Source organism: Pagrus pagrus (assembly GCF_965226575.1).
Source record: "Pagrus pagrus genome assembly, chromosome: 10".
Taxonomy (NCBI): domain Eukaryota; kingdom Metazoa; phylum Chordata; class Actinopteri; order Spariformes; family Sparidae; genus Pagrus; species Pagrus pagrus.
The window spans coordinates 8,435,875-8,451,985 of record NC_140194.1 but is presented as its reverse complement, the minus strand read 5'-3'; the positions used below and the strand labels follow the sequence as shown (position 1 = coordinate 8,451,985).

The 16,111-nt window shown below is 41.2% G+C and overlaps 1 protein-coding gene across 7 annotated transcripts in view; it reads left to right on the top strand.

Annotated features, from left to right (window-relative positions):
- Positions 1 to 14,193, top strand: part of pclob (piccolo presynaptic cytomatrix protein b) — a 61,891-nt gene extending 47,698 nt beyond the window's left edge. For 5 of the 7 annotated variants that reach the window (XM_084364352.1, XM_084364353.1, XM_084364357.1 and 2 more), the window contains 13 exons: positions 102 to 343; positions 1,286 to 1,333; positions 1,436 to 1,566; positions 2,476 to 2,502; positions 2,967 to 3,060; positions 3,956 to 4,027; positions 4,430 to 4,736; positions 5,110 to 5,304; positions 7,449 to 7,590; positions 7,691 to 7,749; positions 9,249 to 9,386; positions 9,512 to 9,657; positions 10,876 to 14,193. In XM_084364352.1, the coding sequence (XP_084220478.1) occupies positions 102 to 343; positions 1,286 to 1,333; positions 1,436 to 1,566; positions 2,476 to 2,502; positions 2,967 to 3,060; positions 3,956 to 4,027; positions 4,430 to 4,736; positions 5,110 to 5,304; positions 7,449 to 7,590; positions 7,691 to 7,749; positions 9,249 to 9,386; positions 9,512 to 9,657; positions 10,876 to 11,019 (1,745 nt within the window). In that variant the 3' untranslated portion in view covers positions 11,020 to 14,193. The remainder of the gene's footprint in view (positions 1 to 101; positions 344 to 1,285; positions 1,334 to 1,435; positions 1,567 to 2,475; positions 2,503 to 2,966; positions 3,061 to 3,955; positions 4,028 to 4,429; positions 4,737 to 5,109; positions 5,305 to 7,448; positions 7,591 to 7,690; positions 7,750 to 9,248; positions 9,387 to 9,511; positions 9,658 to 10,875) is intronic. The other 2 variants (XM_084364354.1, XM_084364355.1) reach the window with 2 other exon arrangements.
- The last annotated feature ends 1,918 nt before the right edge of the window (positions 14,194 to 16,111 follow it).

Below are 16,111 nucleotides of genomic sequence, written 5' to 3'. Positions count from 1 at the left end.
GTATGTACGAGGTTTCGTTGATATGTCTGCATGCATGCATGTTATATGTGTACCGTTATCCACATAAATACAATATATATTGTTATGCACGTTTGTCTCAGTAGGTGGACAGCGTTCCCCTGGTGTGGACCCTAATCAGTTGGCTGCAGAATTGCAGAAGGTGTCCCTGCAGCAGGGACCTGGTGTGGCTGGAACGGGGGTTGGGCCTGGAGGTTTGGGTGTACTCTCCGCACTGGAGCGCTCTGCCCTCCTCCACTCGGGTACTGGATCAGCTGCCTCCAGTGGTGTACCGAGTCCTGGCCAGCCTGCTTCCCCTGCCATAAACAAGAAACAACGGCCCAAGGTTAGTACACTTCAGACATGCTCTTCTAGGTCTCCAATTTTCCAGCATTGCTAGGAGCAGCTATGCTAGACTCCATCGACTCTTTACAAGATTTGCTCCTGGCTTTGACATTCAAACATGACTGAACCACTTCTTTGTTTTGTTCATAGTGAAACTCTTTTGTTTTTTTATTCTCCAATGGATAAGTCAGAATACACAAGCTCTGGTTTTTAAAAATGGCGGTCACAAGCGATTTTAGTTGATCTTCAGTCACGATAACCACGCACCCCCACTGGCTCCGAACCAGCATCTGAACCACCTTAGTTAAAAAGGGGTATCCGTGAAACCCTGTGTGATCTATCATGCGCCTCTGTTAGTGTTGCATCATACGGCAGTACAAAGAGGAGGTCTCATGTGAAGGTCAAACGGTGTGATTGTGTTCTTCGGAGAATGACAGGTCAATTATAGTGGGACCAGAAAACTGTCTGGTACGCTGCATGACCCTGGGTCTGGGTTCCTTCCCACATGAAATGGGCAGTAAGTGCTTCATTACAAACAAATGTGTAAATGTTTGATTCGCGGCAGGCCTGTCACACTGATAGAAAAGCAGAGGATACATTGTGTAACACAAATCAGCATAAAATGTGAAACAGCCAGTAGAATATTTGTACATTGTAAATTGTGAGCAATAAGCACCTCACATGATTGATTAACCTTCTCAAACTTCACTCGGGGACTTTTCCAGTCAATTACATGGCTCAGATAGTCAAATCTCTCTTGAGGCTCATAGATCCGGTGAGAAATCTTTACTCGGCATCTTCTCCGCAAGGACACTCCATTCATCTGCACACTGACAATATCTCAAGAGTGAAGTCAGAGCACCATTTACTGAAACCTAATCTTAAGGTAATGGCTGAAGTCTGATATTAACTTGTCTTTTTCTTCCACACCTTTTTTTCACAGCAATCAGAGATAATGAGGATACCTCATCCCATCACTGGAGAAATTCAGGTAGAGAAGTACTAAAAGTATGAGAGATTTCTTTCTTTCAGATGTAGTAGATGTAAATCTTTCTCACACACATCTTTCTCCGCTCCACTCGTTCCCTCTCAGCTCCAGATCAACTATGACAGGAACCTCGGAAATCTGATCGTCCACGTCCTGCAGGCTAGAAACCTGGCCCCGAGGGACAACGACGGCTACTCTGACCCTTTTGTCAAGGTCTACCTCTTGCCAGGGAGAGGGTGAGCTCCGAGCTTGTTTTGAGTCTTTCACGAAATGTCTGGTCTTTGTCTCCCTTTCTGCTTCTGTGTCTGTCTTGTTTTCTCTCCCCCTATTTCTTTCTGACTTTGTATCGACTGTGCTATACGGAACTGACTAACTACTTGAGTTTGTACGAGAGAATGAGACCGGACATGATGACATGAGGCAGTCAGTTGTGGTGTAATTTGATGCGATCTCTATCAATCAATGGACGGGTGTTTTAGACTTTATACGAAGCTGTGAGAGGGGATCCTTTTGAAAGATCCCAGCCTACATGTGTGAAAACATAGTTCACAAGCTCTTCCTCTTCATGCCCACTTTTGACCAAAGTTTTCCTATTGTCGCCTAGTTTCATGTCCTTCCCTACTCCTCCTTCCTCCTCTTATCCTGTCGGCTCCGGTATCTTCCCAAGAGTCAGTGAATATCAAGCGAGCGGATCGATACAGCCTTTATCTGCTCTGTAACAGTATCTGCTCTTAGATAATGACCCCATCAGACCTGTTTATGAGATTATAAGCCCTCTCTACCTACACGCTGTGTAGGTTAGAACTGAAAGATCCGTAGGAGAGCACTTTTGTTCTCATGCTGTTTCATTTGAAGAGTATTTTGTCTCACATTAGCCGCAGAGTGCACAGCCACGCTATCTCAAAAACAGCTCTGATATAGTGAATCAGGCCCTCACCCATGCACCAGTCGTAATCATTGTGAAGTTTTCACATTGCTTAGGCACAAAAACAGCGATGCACCCTGCAGAGAATATTGATTGCCTCAGGTCTCTATCCTTTACTGCCTTTTCTTTGAGCTCTCTGGGCTTCTCTGACTGTTTTTTGTGTTTTTGCTTTTCTTGTTTGTGATATCTGCCCTCCTCTTCCTCTTCTGGACTCCCTCAGCCAAGTCATGGTTGTCCAGAACGCAAGGTAGCGTGGTGCTGATCTTTGCTTTTAGTTTGGTGTCACCTTTTTTAGTTCTCCAAATTATGTCTCCAAAGTGGTTCTCCATCCTTTTGTTGTGGCCTTTGTTGTCCGTCCAATTATCTGCTGTACTTCATGGTGTTTAAGAACACTCCTATCATTGCTTTATTCTCTCTATATGCTTCTCCCTTTTAACACTCCTCAGCTGCTATCTCTGGAGTAATTTGTGATTTTTTGTAAAAGCATCTCAGTCAAAACAAGACAATTGAGAAAAAAAAAACAAAAAAACATCTTACATCTGAATTTGTTTTCTGACGCCTCCACAGATTGTTTTACAAGCATCTATTCAGCCATTTGAAATTTTTTGAGCATATCAGTTTGGTGATTGTGTTGCCTTTGGGGTCAAGAAGGGAAGAGAATGTTTAATTTCTTACTGACAACCAATCATTCTGAATATCATGACTTATCAGTGCTGATAACAAGAGAAGGACCAGGTATGCCCAGAAGACCATGAACCCAGAATGGAACCAGACCGTCATCTACAAGAACATTCACTTAGAGCAGGTACAACACACACACACAAACGCACAAGCACACACACACACACACACAACTTTCATTCTGTCTCGCCTGTGCAGTTTCTGTACTTGCTGTGGGCCCACTTTTGGTATAAGTGTCTTATACTCTTATTAGGATTCTGTCCTCATGTCTTGTCCCCAGGGCTGTTCTCACTATCCCTGTGAAACCTCTTATCAGCACTCCCAAGACTCAAGTTAACAACCATCAATCATCCGCTCTCACACAGTCTCAACACAGACTGCCTAACTGCGTGTCATTTAACGAAAAAGAGTTATAGAAACTTGGTAATCAGGCGCTACCGTGTACATGTGCGCGTGTGCCCTGAGGTGAGCACGGTCGTTTTGTGACAGAGCTCTGCCCAGACGGTAATTGCAGCTGTTAGGGATGAGTTCAGATGAGGTAGCTCTAGCGGTCAGAGAATAGAGGCCTTCTGCGGAGGCAGAGCTGGCTCCTCTGGGGCTGCCCTCTGTTAATCACGTCTCATTGCTGGCAGGAGCTGCTTTTAAAAATGCTGCAGCATCACTCATTTTGCCCACTCCCCCCTCCCTCTGAGATATTTTGCCATCTCCTCCCATGTGTTCTTATACACACATCCACAGATACATGCACAGATGCATGGACATATATTGGAATATAACAAATCTAATGTAACTTCTTTGCTGATCACAGTAAATTACCCTTGTATAATAGTTTTGCATTCATTCCAGCAGTGCACATACTGTGTGCACGAGCTGTTTTCTTTCATGCTTCATCCACCCACATGCAAACAAACAGACACACTCACACATACAAAATTGTCTCCCGGACACATGCATAAGCACACAAGATCTGTCATTATAATCTGCGCCGCTCTCTCCTCTTCTTCACTCTTTCTATCCAGTTAAAGAAAAAGACGCTGGAGGTGACAGTGTGGGACTATGACAGATCCTCCTCCAATGACTTCCTCGGAGAAGTGAGTGCTTTTCGGAATCCCACGTCTGAAAATGTCAAATGCATTTAGGATTTAACTCAGACAAAAGGTTTCTGCTGTTTTCTGGACCAACTTTTCTTTAAACAACCTAATAATATTAGACTTATCTCTCTCCTCCTATAAACTCTGAAGTCAGCCATTGCTTCATGCCCCTCTGAACAGCGCTACATATCTTGTGCTAAATCCAGGATGCCTGACAATTCTTTAGTAAATTCTTATTCTTATTCTATAGCAAATTCTTGTCTACCTTCCTACAAATAACTTTACTTGTTCCTTTGTATCAGTGAGTCTTTTTCTACACGTTATACCTGACTGAGCTTGGTATTAGATTATTTTTCCCCTCTAAATGTCACTGTGTGCGTCTCTATGTTATTTGTGTCTCAGGTGTTGATCGACTTGTCGAACACAACCCAGCTAGACAACACTCCCCGCTGGCTGCCTCTGAAAGAGCAGAGTGAGAGCATTGAGCACAGCAGAGCCCACCATGCGGCTCAAGGCCCATCAGGGTCTGGGTCAGGTCAGGGTCATGGTCAGGGACATGGCCAAGGCTATATGTCAGTGCCTGGGATGGGGCCTGGGCAAGGTATGGGACAGGGCCATGTACCAGGACAGGGAGACGGGGGTCATGATTCACCTAAAAACTCTGTAATTAAGAGCCGAAGCCATGGAATCTTCCCTGATCCAGCCAAAGGTAAAAGAATGCACACATCCTCAATTAACACAATTTCCATGAATGAGTTAATCCTATATGATTGGTTATTCTGAATCATGACTCCGATATTATTATTCTTAGAAGGTTTCCACTTTGCGGCAAAAAAGTGTTATTTATATGGTTGCCGGTTAGTTGTCATAGAGATAGAGTCTGTTGCCATAGATACAAAATGCTGATCATTATTTGACAGCTATAATTACACTCAATGTGCTTGTCAACTGCTACATGGCACAATCAGGCACACTGTGGAGCAGAAAATATTAAATACTGTGAGCAGTTTGGAATATTTTCATCTTTTTTTTTTTTCTCCGGCCCATTAGCAGTCTGAACTCTTCATTTCATCTTCCTCCAGACATGCAGATGCTGCCCTTGGAAAAGTCCCACAGCAGCCCAGGCAGCTCCAAATCTTCCTCTGATGGCCAACTGCGCTCCCACGGCCCCTCCCGAAGCCAAAGCAAGAGCAGCGTCACTCAGGCCCACCTCGAGGACGCTGGGATAGCCATTGCTGCTGCCGAGGCTGCTGTGCAACAGTCCCGTCTGCAACCAAGTAAATCCCTCCCCTACCCATGATACACTTCCTGTGACATGCTTCCTTTTTCCTGCGCATGCAAAGCTTTTGTTGAGATTGTTTGATGAAAAACCTGAACCGCTGTGTGTTCACCTCCTTAACATTTTACCTTTGCCTTCTGCTCTCCTCAACTAACTTTTTTATCTGAGAGCAAAGTCATTTGTTTTAGATTAATAACCCTAGTTTTAAACTGCCTCCTCCAAGTTAGATCGATCTTGTCGCTAAACAAAATCCATGGCAGCTGAAAGACTAAAAAGCTGAGATATGAGAAAAACGAAACTTTCTGTAAAATTCTTATTTTATTCAGTCTTTAAATCAAAAATTAAATATGTATGAATCTGGCACATTCACAGCACTAAATACATAATAATATTATAATATGATATAATATTTCACATTCCCCATCTGTTTAATATTTTTGCCACCTATTTGGGTATATTAAATAGGACAAAAGGTGTCATAAAGTATGTTCCTGTAAGTTCTTAACACAACATAACTTAAAAATATATATACATTTCATAACTTCCAAAATAAGAGCCCCAGACCCCCCTGTTTCTACATGAATTGTGCATGTGCCAATCCCAAGCATATGGTTTCTACAGAATCCCAGTGTGGAGCTCTCCAACCCTTATACAGAAACCAAACTGGGATGGCAATCCCTTACAAGCCTTGCACCGTGTTAACATGATTAAACCAATATTTGTTCATGTTTTATGCATAATCTTTAGTGTGATGTCCTCAAAAGGAAGAACTGTGTTGTCATCCCTTCCTGAGATAAGTTAGCCCAGTGTCAGAGCTATTTGAGCATGCAGTTGAAGCTCCCCCGCCTACTGTTCCCTGGCCACTGAGGACTTTGTGATGCTGGAGTCTCTTTCTGTGTGTGCATGCGTGTGCCATAAGAATGAACCCTTAGAAAAGTCAGAAAACACACAAACACACACACACAGACACACACACAGTTATGGCACACAGGCTCCCCGCTCCTACCCAATCCCCTGCCCCTACCCACCGCCTAAAACAAAGGGGACACAAATGTGAGGCTGAACCAGTCAAACCAGGAAACACAGACACACCGAGATGTTCAAAAGTCAAGAGGGGGCTCACTCTGCACTCACCGGCCAATGAGAGTAAAGCGGTCAGCTAACCAGGAAGAGAGGTGTCGAGGGAAGGTGAGGCAACGTAGGAAAAATGTTATTAATAATTAAAATCAAACTAAAAACTAACAAAAAAAAAAATAGTTAAGAAACAAAATAAAGTCTAACATATGACCAAATGTGTAAATAATTAAAGCAAAAAATAAATATATTTTAATGATTTTCATGTGTGTACTGAAAGTGTCGTGCATGTGTGTCTTTCATTTGTAACTTTTGTTGTAACTTATGTTTTCGTGGCTATAGAAGTGGGATTCCCAACTATTGCCTTTGAGTCACAGATTGTGTTTCAAATATAATCTAATTACTATTAGTCATTGTTTTGAAGCCAATATAGACAGTGGACACTGTGACCATGAAGGCAAAGCATATATCCATCCTCGGTCTAGACAGAAACACTTCACATATTCCCTGAGCTAATCACACTTTTTCATACTGTATGAGCATAACTCAACAGCAGCCAGGAGCCAAGAGGAAATTATGAAACCTATGGAAACATCCATAATGTCTCACACTGAATTAATCTTCCTGTGTGATTTAAACTTAGCGACCATCATTTATTTTGATTGAAGGGACTGGCAGTGGCCTTGTATGAGTTAACCAAGGTTACCCACTGCACTGCTAAATGCAAGGACGGGGTGTCATCTGCATTAATCTGTCCCTCCCCTGATATGCTGTTATGTGATGCTCAGTCAAAGTTATGTGTGACAGACAGCATCACTGTCAGTGATTGATAGCTGGGGGTGTGAAGTGTTTCAACTTATCTGTTGGACGTGCATGCATGTGTGGCAAATGCTGAGTCAGTGAAGACGCTCTGTGTTTGCTGCTGTGTAAGAATAACTCCCTGCAAAGTCAGATACTTTGGATAGATAGATAGATAGATAGATAGATAGATAGATAGATAGATAGATAGATAGATAGATAGATAGATAGATATTTCCTCACCATCACACTCACTCTTGCCACCCACAGGACCAGGACACCGACTGGGTGATGTCTCAGGGTCAGTGGTGCTGTCTGCCCCGAGTCTTGTGGGAGACGCCTATGGAGGTCTGGATGGGGACGAGGGGGCAGACACTGGAGTGGACAGTGCCATTTTTCAAGTGCCACGGATGTAAGACCACAGCAATGCCTAGTATTGCCTTGTCATTCTGTATGTTTGGTGGTGTTTCTTGTGAATAAAGCAGTGCTCGTTTGGTTGTTTTTTCTCGCAGCGGTAAGACTATTCCCAACGGCACCGACAAGAACCAACTAGGCACTCCAGAAAATGAAGGCAAGTTCTGGAAATGACCTCTGTTTATTGTAAAACCTGCTTTGAAAGTAAAACATATGATTTCTGATGTTTTCTTATTTGATCGTAGGTCTCCATCTGCTGGATACATTGTGTAAAGCCTATTTGTTTATTTATTTATTTGTATTTCCCAGCCATTCATTTAACCACCTCTACAGTGTGTTTTCATAATGACTATAGTCAATTGTGGAGTCAAATGATCAGTCAAGTGCTTATTGTCAATTAGCGATATTTACCCAGCCTAATGACTAAATGCATGGCTCGGGATGGTGGAAGACAAGTGGATGTCACACTATCCTACCCGCTGTCATAACTATATCTACGGTTCATGAAGCTCAGGTGTCATGATGCCTCTCTTCCATCTCTAGTTTCAATTTGTAACAATGAGTCCAAGGTCAACTTAGGCTGTAAGCCTGGCAGCTGTTACACAGATACAGTATGAGGGCCAGGGGGTCATTTTCATGGTGCCTGATGACTCACTTAACACATTTAAGTCAGCCTGTCTTAGTAAAACCCTTAGACTTCAATGAGAGACACACGGCAGCCGATAAGACCCATATGAAAGTGAAGAGATGTTCCCTGACCTGGTTTGATTCTGCTGAGCCCAGGTTTAGTGATGCGGTATTTTTAAATAATTTAAATGATCTTCAGTGACACGAGGAGAACACACTTTTCTGTGCAACTGCAGGAATATGCAGGTACAAGTTCAAGGTGATTTTCATAACGCAGTGAGAGTTTGTAACTCCTTCATGCTACTCAAACATAGAACATATATACTGCTATTTATATACAGTACATATATACAGAAACACACATTTTTTGAATTTGCGTCAGAGTGAATGTAAAGAGCGTTATACAGTAGATGTTCGACATCAGAGAAACACCAACTCTGACTGTATGTGAGTACCAAGCATCAATAATGTAAACACATAGTCCACCTCTCCTTGTCCCGATGTAGCCCTAGGCTCTGTCAAATCTGTCCGCCCATCGAGTGCAATCTTTTTGTGAAGAAGACAGGTCTCTGTAAAGATGTGGACACAACAACAATTTTTAGTTGTCCCATTAGGTCCATTTCATGTTCCTGGGACTGGACATTAGCAGGGGCAGCCTTAAATTCAAAAGGGATTAGCATGACTGCTTACCTCTCCTCCCTGGGGCAATCAGCCTGGTCAGGTTGGATGGTCAAACGATGCCGTGGGCAGTGATCATCTCAAAGTCGGTTGCTAAGTCCAACCCATTTTCTTCTGCAATGCTGATGAATGTATTTCTGCCGTAGGCAATATGTGTTCCAGCAACAAAGATGAAAATATAACAGTTAAAAAAACCCACAGATGTAGGAATGACTGTCCACTATGTATTTATGCGCTGCACATTCTGTAGCGTAGGGTTCAGTCAGGGCTATCCAAATAAAGAAATACTGAAATCTAAAACTTAATTTTAAAAACTGATCCTCCACATCTCTCTGTCGTTGTTGTTTTTAGCTGGTAAAACACAAGTGATGGGGGAGATCAAGGTCGCTCTCAAGAAGGAGGTGAAGACAGAAGGGGACCAGCTGGTCTTGGAGATTCTTCAATGCAGAAACATCACTTACAAGTTCAAGAGCCCGGACCACCTACCAGGTCTGGAAGTAGCATGTATTTGTGCACATGCATGGGTGCAAGTATATAAACTTGTGCTCTTAGTATTTTTGAATAGGTTGCAGGTTCACTAATCCATATTCATCATTTATCTAACTTGCCTTCAGACCTGTATGTGAAGCTGTATGTGGTAAACGTAGCCACTCAGAAGAGGATCATTAAGAAGAAGACCAGAGTTTGTCGACATGACAGGGAGCCCTCTTTCAACGAGACCTTCAGATTCCCCCTCAACCCAACTGGACACTCCATACAGGTATAACAAATACCCAAATGAGACAGTTACAGACTAAGGGCGCATTCACACGAAGCAAGATTGTCCTTCCTCTGCAGTCACCAGCGGGTGACTGGAGGAAGGTTGCTCCAGCCGCAACCGGGCCTGAGCAAGGTTACCTCTTGTACATACGTCGTCACTTTTTTGTGGCTTATTCTGTGTCGTTTTGGTCATAGATGGCCCTCTCACAATCCTGAAATTCTTGATTATGCAAGGTGGCGTCAAACGCATGATTATGCTTCATGACCTCGTTGCACACCCGTGCTTGTGCTCGTGCATGAGCAACCGTACCATGCCAAAGCACACCTCTTCCAACAACACTAGCTGACCTAGCGCTGCAGTGTGCTGCATCGTAGGCAACTAGCCGTGTTTCAGTTCCTTGAAGACGTTTCACCTCTCATCCAAGAGGCTCCTTCAGTTCTAACTAACTGGAGGCGAGTTGCAGGCTTTTAAACTCTGTGTGGGAGTGTCCTTTCAGAGTCGTTAGGGCCACTTGTGGGTCGTTGATTTCAAGAAACTGAAACATGTCCAGTTGCCTACGATACAGCACACGATACAATTACCATGGCCTGGATGACTGAGAACCTTCATCAACAAAGACCCAAAAAGCAACATTAAAAAAATGTTAATGGCATCCAACCTACTCCTCGTTATTTAGTTGAGCTTCAAATGATGCTTAAAGTTCGCACAGTTTCTCTTGGCAGTCCCTTAATATTACAATACTAGACTGGGAGTAGCCACATAAGCTGAGCAACATGCTAACACCCAGTTCAACGAACAAAACAGTACCAACATAAAACATGGCAAAATTTACAGCTTTCAAAGTCAGGTCACGAACGTGGTATCAATGTATTCTCTAGCTCGTTGCTGGAGCTGTCCATGACAAAACTACACAATACAGTTTAATAGTTTTTGTCATTGTACGGAAATCTCCCCCAAAACAAAGGTAACCCACCGGGTCTCTACATCTTCAGATAGGAGTAGATGACTTTTGTGTTGGTTCTTTTGGCCAATACCAGAGAAATTGGCTAATTTGTTTGTACCTTCCACGTCTTCACAACAATAGCAGATGGCGAGGCTGTGTTACGCAGTGACAAGTTACAGAAGTAAGGCCGGACTTCTGACATGGTGTTTCAGGCGGTTCAGGAGTTCAGAATAAGCAATGACGAAGTTGTTTCTTTCTCCAATGTACTTTTTTAGCTGTTCTTGGTGTCCAACGGAGGCAAGTTCATGAAGAAGACCCTGATAGGAGAAGCCTACATCTGGCTGGATAAGGTGGACATGAGGAAGAGAGTGGTCAGCTGGCACAAGTTGTTCGTCAGCTCCACTCTGACCAACCCCTGAGCACCACACCAAAAAAGACAAAGACGCGTCAGATCAACGAAAGGTGAAGCCAGAATGTTCTAGTTCAGAGATCCGGTTTGACAAAAAGATGAATGAGAGAAAAAAAAATAATCAAGACGAGGAAAATAAAAGATCCATTTAATTCCTCCATTCTTCCTTTAACTTCCTCAGTTCATGGGTTATAAGAAGGAGGGAATCATGTGCTAATATCATGACAACTGTATCAGTCCAAAACTGCCAGCACACATGTCCACCTCCTCCCATGTCGAGTCTCCGCTGGCTGTAGACTTTGCTCGTAGGATGCAAAACATGCAGGCACTTAAACAGACTTAGCAGCAATATGGCTTTGAGAGCAGTGATGTCTTTCTCACCATAGTTCCTATTCCATCATCACACATAAGACTTTTTTTGGTGCTGTGCAACTGAGCTAACATATCCGTCAGAGGGAAAGATGACAAAAACAATGAATTTGACTTTGATCACAGAATCATCTCCCGAATTAGCATTGTGTTTTTCTTCATATGGGAGTCTTTGTTGTAATGCCCAAATGATGGTTGTGACGTGTGTGGACATAAGTGGTCTTGAAATATGTAATGATGAAGGAATGCATAATGTTTTTGTATGATAGTCTTTCAGTTTCATGTAAAAACGGAGAAAAAAAATAAAAATAACAAAAGCCTATTTAGAACAGAGTCAGCCGGTTGACTTTTGCTATGAGATGAAGATAACATGTACAGCACTTCAGATTGTAGATATCACACATGCAGATAATAGAGCATATCAGAGAATCACATTGTACAGTGTGATGTTTATATAATATACAAAGATATCAGATGCAGAATATATCTAAATATACAGTATAAGAGTTCTCTTGTCACAATATGTAATAAGATATAGACATATGATCTCTAGATTGAGGCTGTGGGTGGCGCACTGACAATCCAGTAGGCTACTTTAGTCTATGGTGTAGGCTGTTATGTGAATGTGGACCTATGTGAGCTCACGAGAAGCAGCTCCTTCGGTCCTCTGATCACACTGACGCACCACTAGATATTCAACAGGGCTGTGATAGATTACAATTTGGTCGAGGTCATCATCCAGTGGCATGCCATTGCGTAGGGTAGGTTAGATTTACAATAAAAACGAACAGCATTTCATGTTTTGGAAGTCCAGCACACATGCTGTATTTGAATGTTACAAGCCAACAGTGGAGGATGACAAGAGTTCATATCTGTGTCATGTGTACAACATTTTACTACAAGGCTGTTGTAGTTGGTCAGAGTATGCTAATATTTATTTCTGTGTAGTCCATCACGTTGGAATGGACGTGTAATTCACACAAGTTGTGTCAAAACCATACGTAGATCTGCAACTGTCAACAGATTAGTATGGCAGCTCTGCTTTCTGTGTATTAGTAAAAGCCCCCCGGTCGGCGTTTTACCCAAAAAATCATTTCAAAATGAAGAAGAAAAAAAAAAAATTCTTACCAGTCAACTGTCGAGGTTCCCTGTGTGTGTCTGGCTGTGCTGTAAAACTCACTATGCTGTTTTGTGTCAGTGACTCCCGTTGCAACACAGTGAACCAGCCTCTTTCACTGCCTGTGACCAAAACTCTCACTCAGGCCCACCGGGGTTCAGTCATATTTACAGTAAGTCAGAAGAACTAATGTGGAGGAGGTGACCCGTGTATTCATCCTGTCATGTTTTGCCACAGCATCTACAGAATAATAATAATTAAAAAAAACACTATCACGTGACCCTCAGACTTACTGTCAGTGTATTTAGGCATATCACAGGGCTGATGCAATTTTTGTAAGAATTAAATAGAACTGAGGAGAGACAACCAACACACTTAGAACAAGATGTCACTTAAATCTTCTAGCAAAGGATAACAAAAGAGAGAATATAATAAGAAAGGGAACATGGTTGATTTTTCAGATAATTATTTTGCTGTGCCAATCTTGATTTTTATTTTTATTTTTTAAATTCCAGACCCATCAGTTCTTAATTCTATGCAACATAGATGTGTTTGATAAATGTTATATCTGTGAACACACTGTCTAAAAAAGATATGTCTTATAGAAAAATAACTTTAATTTGTACATCATTGAAAGGAACTATTAACTATATTGATTTTTTTACTGATTTTAATATAAATTGATGTTAACAGCTGTTGGCATCCACATAGAGCTTGTGCACTTTATTATTACATTGTTGATTTCCTTGTCCCATTTTAACTGTCATGACTTGCAAGATTACGTGTTTTGTGTTTCTGCACTGAAATGAATTGACTCATGGTGTATGTGGTGGCAGAAAAATATTGTGGTGTGCATTTTGTATCTATGTGGCAAAAGAAAAACACGCAGACACGATGGGGTTCCTGAACACAATGCACAATCTGGGGAGAAATTTCCTTACTTCGTCCTGCTCATAGTCTACTTAACAAGTCTGTGTACAAAGTACAGTAAATAAGACATATTCCCCCCATTGCTCAGTCATGACTGTTTAACCCCTCGTGTTTCATTAGACTTTCCCTCAAGCTACTGTTTGTTCAGATCAGCTGTTGCCTGTAATTGTGAAACCATCCATTTGTTGTTGTTCTGAGGGGTGTGAATGTGAATCAAGTCCTTTGACATGTGTACATAAAGTGTTTATTTTCTACAAAGACTGAATGTTTTTATTGTCTGAAGTTTGAGCATGTGAGTGTTGAAAAAAATCACAAAAGACTTATTGTACAGCAATGCGTGTCTATAGTTGTATAAGGGGAGTTGACTGTGTAATCAAAACATGTGCTGTCAACCAATGACTATCTGTGCAACCACGTCCCGTATACGGCAGAAACAACACAAAGGGAAAAAAATCTATTCAACTTCAATAGTTGTCTGAGACTTTATGTTTTGGATGTTGCATGTTTTGTTGATGGTTTGTCAGTATATTTTGCCTACAGATTATGTTTAAAAAACAGAATATGTATAGATTTATCTGTATGCTGACTGTAAAGAAATATGCTTGTAAAATTGTCTTGTTTTTCACTCAGTGTAAAAACAACAAATCTAATGTTATGGTTTTGTGGTTGTACACAGGATGTGTTGAGATATTATGCAAATTGTGCTGTAAAAAAATCAGCTGTTTCCCCCGAGTCTAAAGAATAAATATTAAGAAGAGCTATATTACACATGCAGAGCTTGGTGTGGTTTTCTTTTGGATTGTAGAATAGAAATTTGAGGAACATCTTATTTTTACATCAGGATTAAACTGTAATTTTTTCCAGTCATAGGCAAACAGACATTTTGACTTTCCAATGTACAAAAAGCAAGCAGTCTGGTACAGTGTCATACTTGATACAACCACCAGGTGGTGCCAAAGTGATACACATCTTGGCTTTAATTATTAAGGATACATCTACAGTAAACAAGTAACCCCTCTGCAACACTTCAGTCCTTATTTTTTGAGTAGTTTTATCATAATTTATTAATAAAGCTTGTCAAGGGCAAGTGCAATTCATATTTAGGACTAAAAAAGGACTAAACATTCTGTGTCTAGCATTGCACTTCATCACGGACGTCATTCCTCCTACAACAACTCCATGCTCAGTCATGCCTTTGATGCTTTATTTAGCTGTGATGTGAAGTCATGGTCAGACTGAGACTGGGCTGTTTGACTGCTGTAGAAAAAAAATATTTCTGGTTCTCGATGAAGCGGGTTGATAAGAGCAGAAGAATAACACTTTTAATAATGATGATAAATCTTTGTTTTTTTATTTGGAAATACCAACACAGCCCATTGACTTCTTTGTCATTTGCGTAAAACATGACAAAGTACTTTGATGGTTTAATCATCATTGTCATCTTTTTAAAAAAAAATGAGCTTGATATGACAAATAAAGAATGGATCAATATAAATTACGGATCAGCCAAAGACCAACAAATGTGTGTGAGTCCCTGAAACCTTGGTTGGAGCTGGCTCAGTTAGAGCTCGATCAATTTAAATATGATCAAAAAAATCTAAGTGTTGAAATACAATTGCTTGCTGGAAGGATGCCAAAGGGAATAGCAACTTAATACATAATGCATGCACAACAGCGCTCTTAAAAGCATCATAAATTGCAATTGCAGACATGTAAATGAGAGGCAGGACATGATCCCCTGATTTCGAATCTAGATGCTGCTGGTGGTAAAAATATTGCAAATTCATGCACAATACTCATTCACAATGATAATAACAGAATCTCAATATTAGGTTAATGTTATCATCCACACTGGTTCTTGGATGCGAAGTGACTCACAGGCAATGCATACAATAATTCAATTCATTCATTCATTCTGATATGTTTATGTATACATTATGTGTAGTCACATGGTTATGTACTATTGTGTATTACTACCACATAATGTGACATATGAATTATAACACTGTTATTGTACCTGCGCACGACCTTTTGTAAAAGACAAACAAATAAATCTAGTTTAAAAAAAAAGAAGTACAACTGTGTGCACCTGGTTTAAGGCAGCAGTCTGTCACAGCAACTGATTCTTGTGATTTTCATGAATTACCTCCAGATGGCAGTATCCTCTCTCACATAAACTCAACCGTCACTGTACAGTATGACTGATTTGTAACTGGCAGTGCTTTCACATTACCGTCAGTGCAAGAGACCCATGTCTACAGGTGGTTCGTTTCTTCTGAGGTCAGGATTAGACTGTTTAAAAACAGTTATGTTTGTATTTTTACATTTTACTGTTGGTAAAACTAATGCAGAACTACAGGACAAACCATGTTATTAGTCTTATGCAGTATAAGCAAAACTGTTTTCTTTTGTCTGAGTGAAATGAATAATAAAATAGATGGTAACTTAAGTCATGTAACCATACGGACTATGAATAATATTTGTGTTGTCTGGTGTCTCGGGCTTTAGATGGAGATACACTGTTTGCGCGGGTCTGTCTGACAGATGCCATTAGTTTTTATTCAGGTCTTTCACTAATATCCATCTCTTACACTGTGTGTGAGCAGAGATACAGCAGTCTGGGCATTAGTCTGATACCCCCTCCTATTTGAAATGTAGTGTGAGATGTTCCTGATTTATAAAAAAA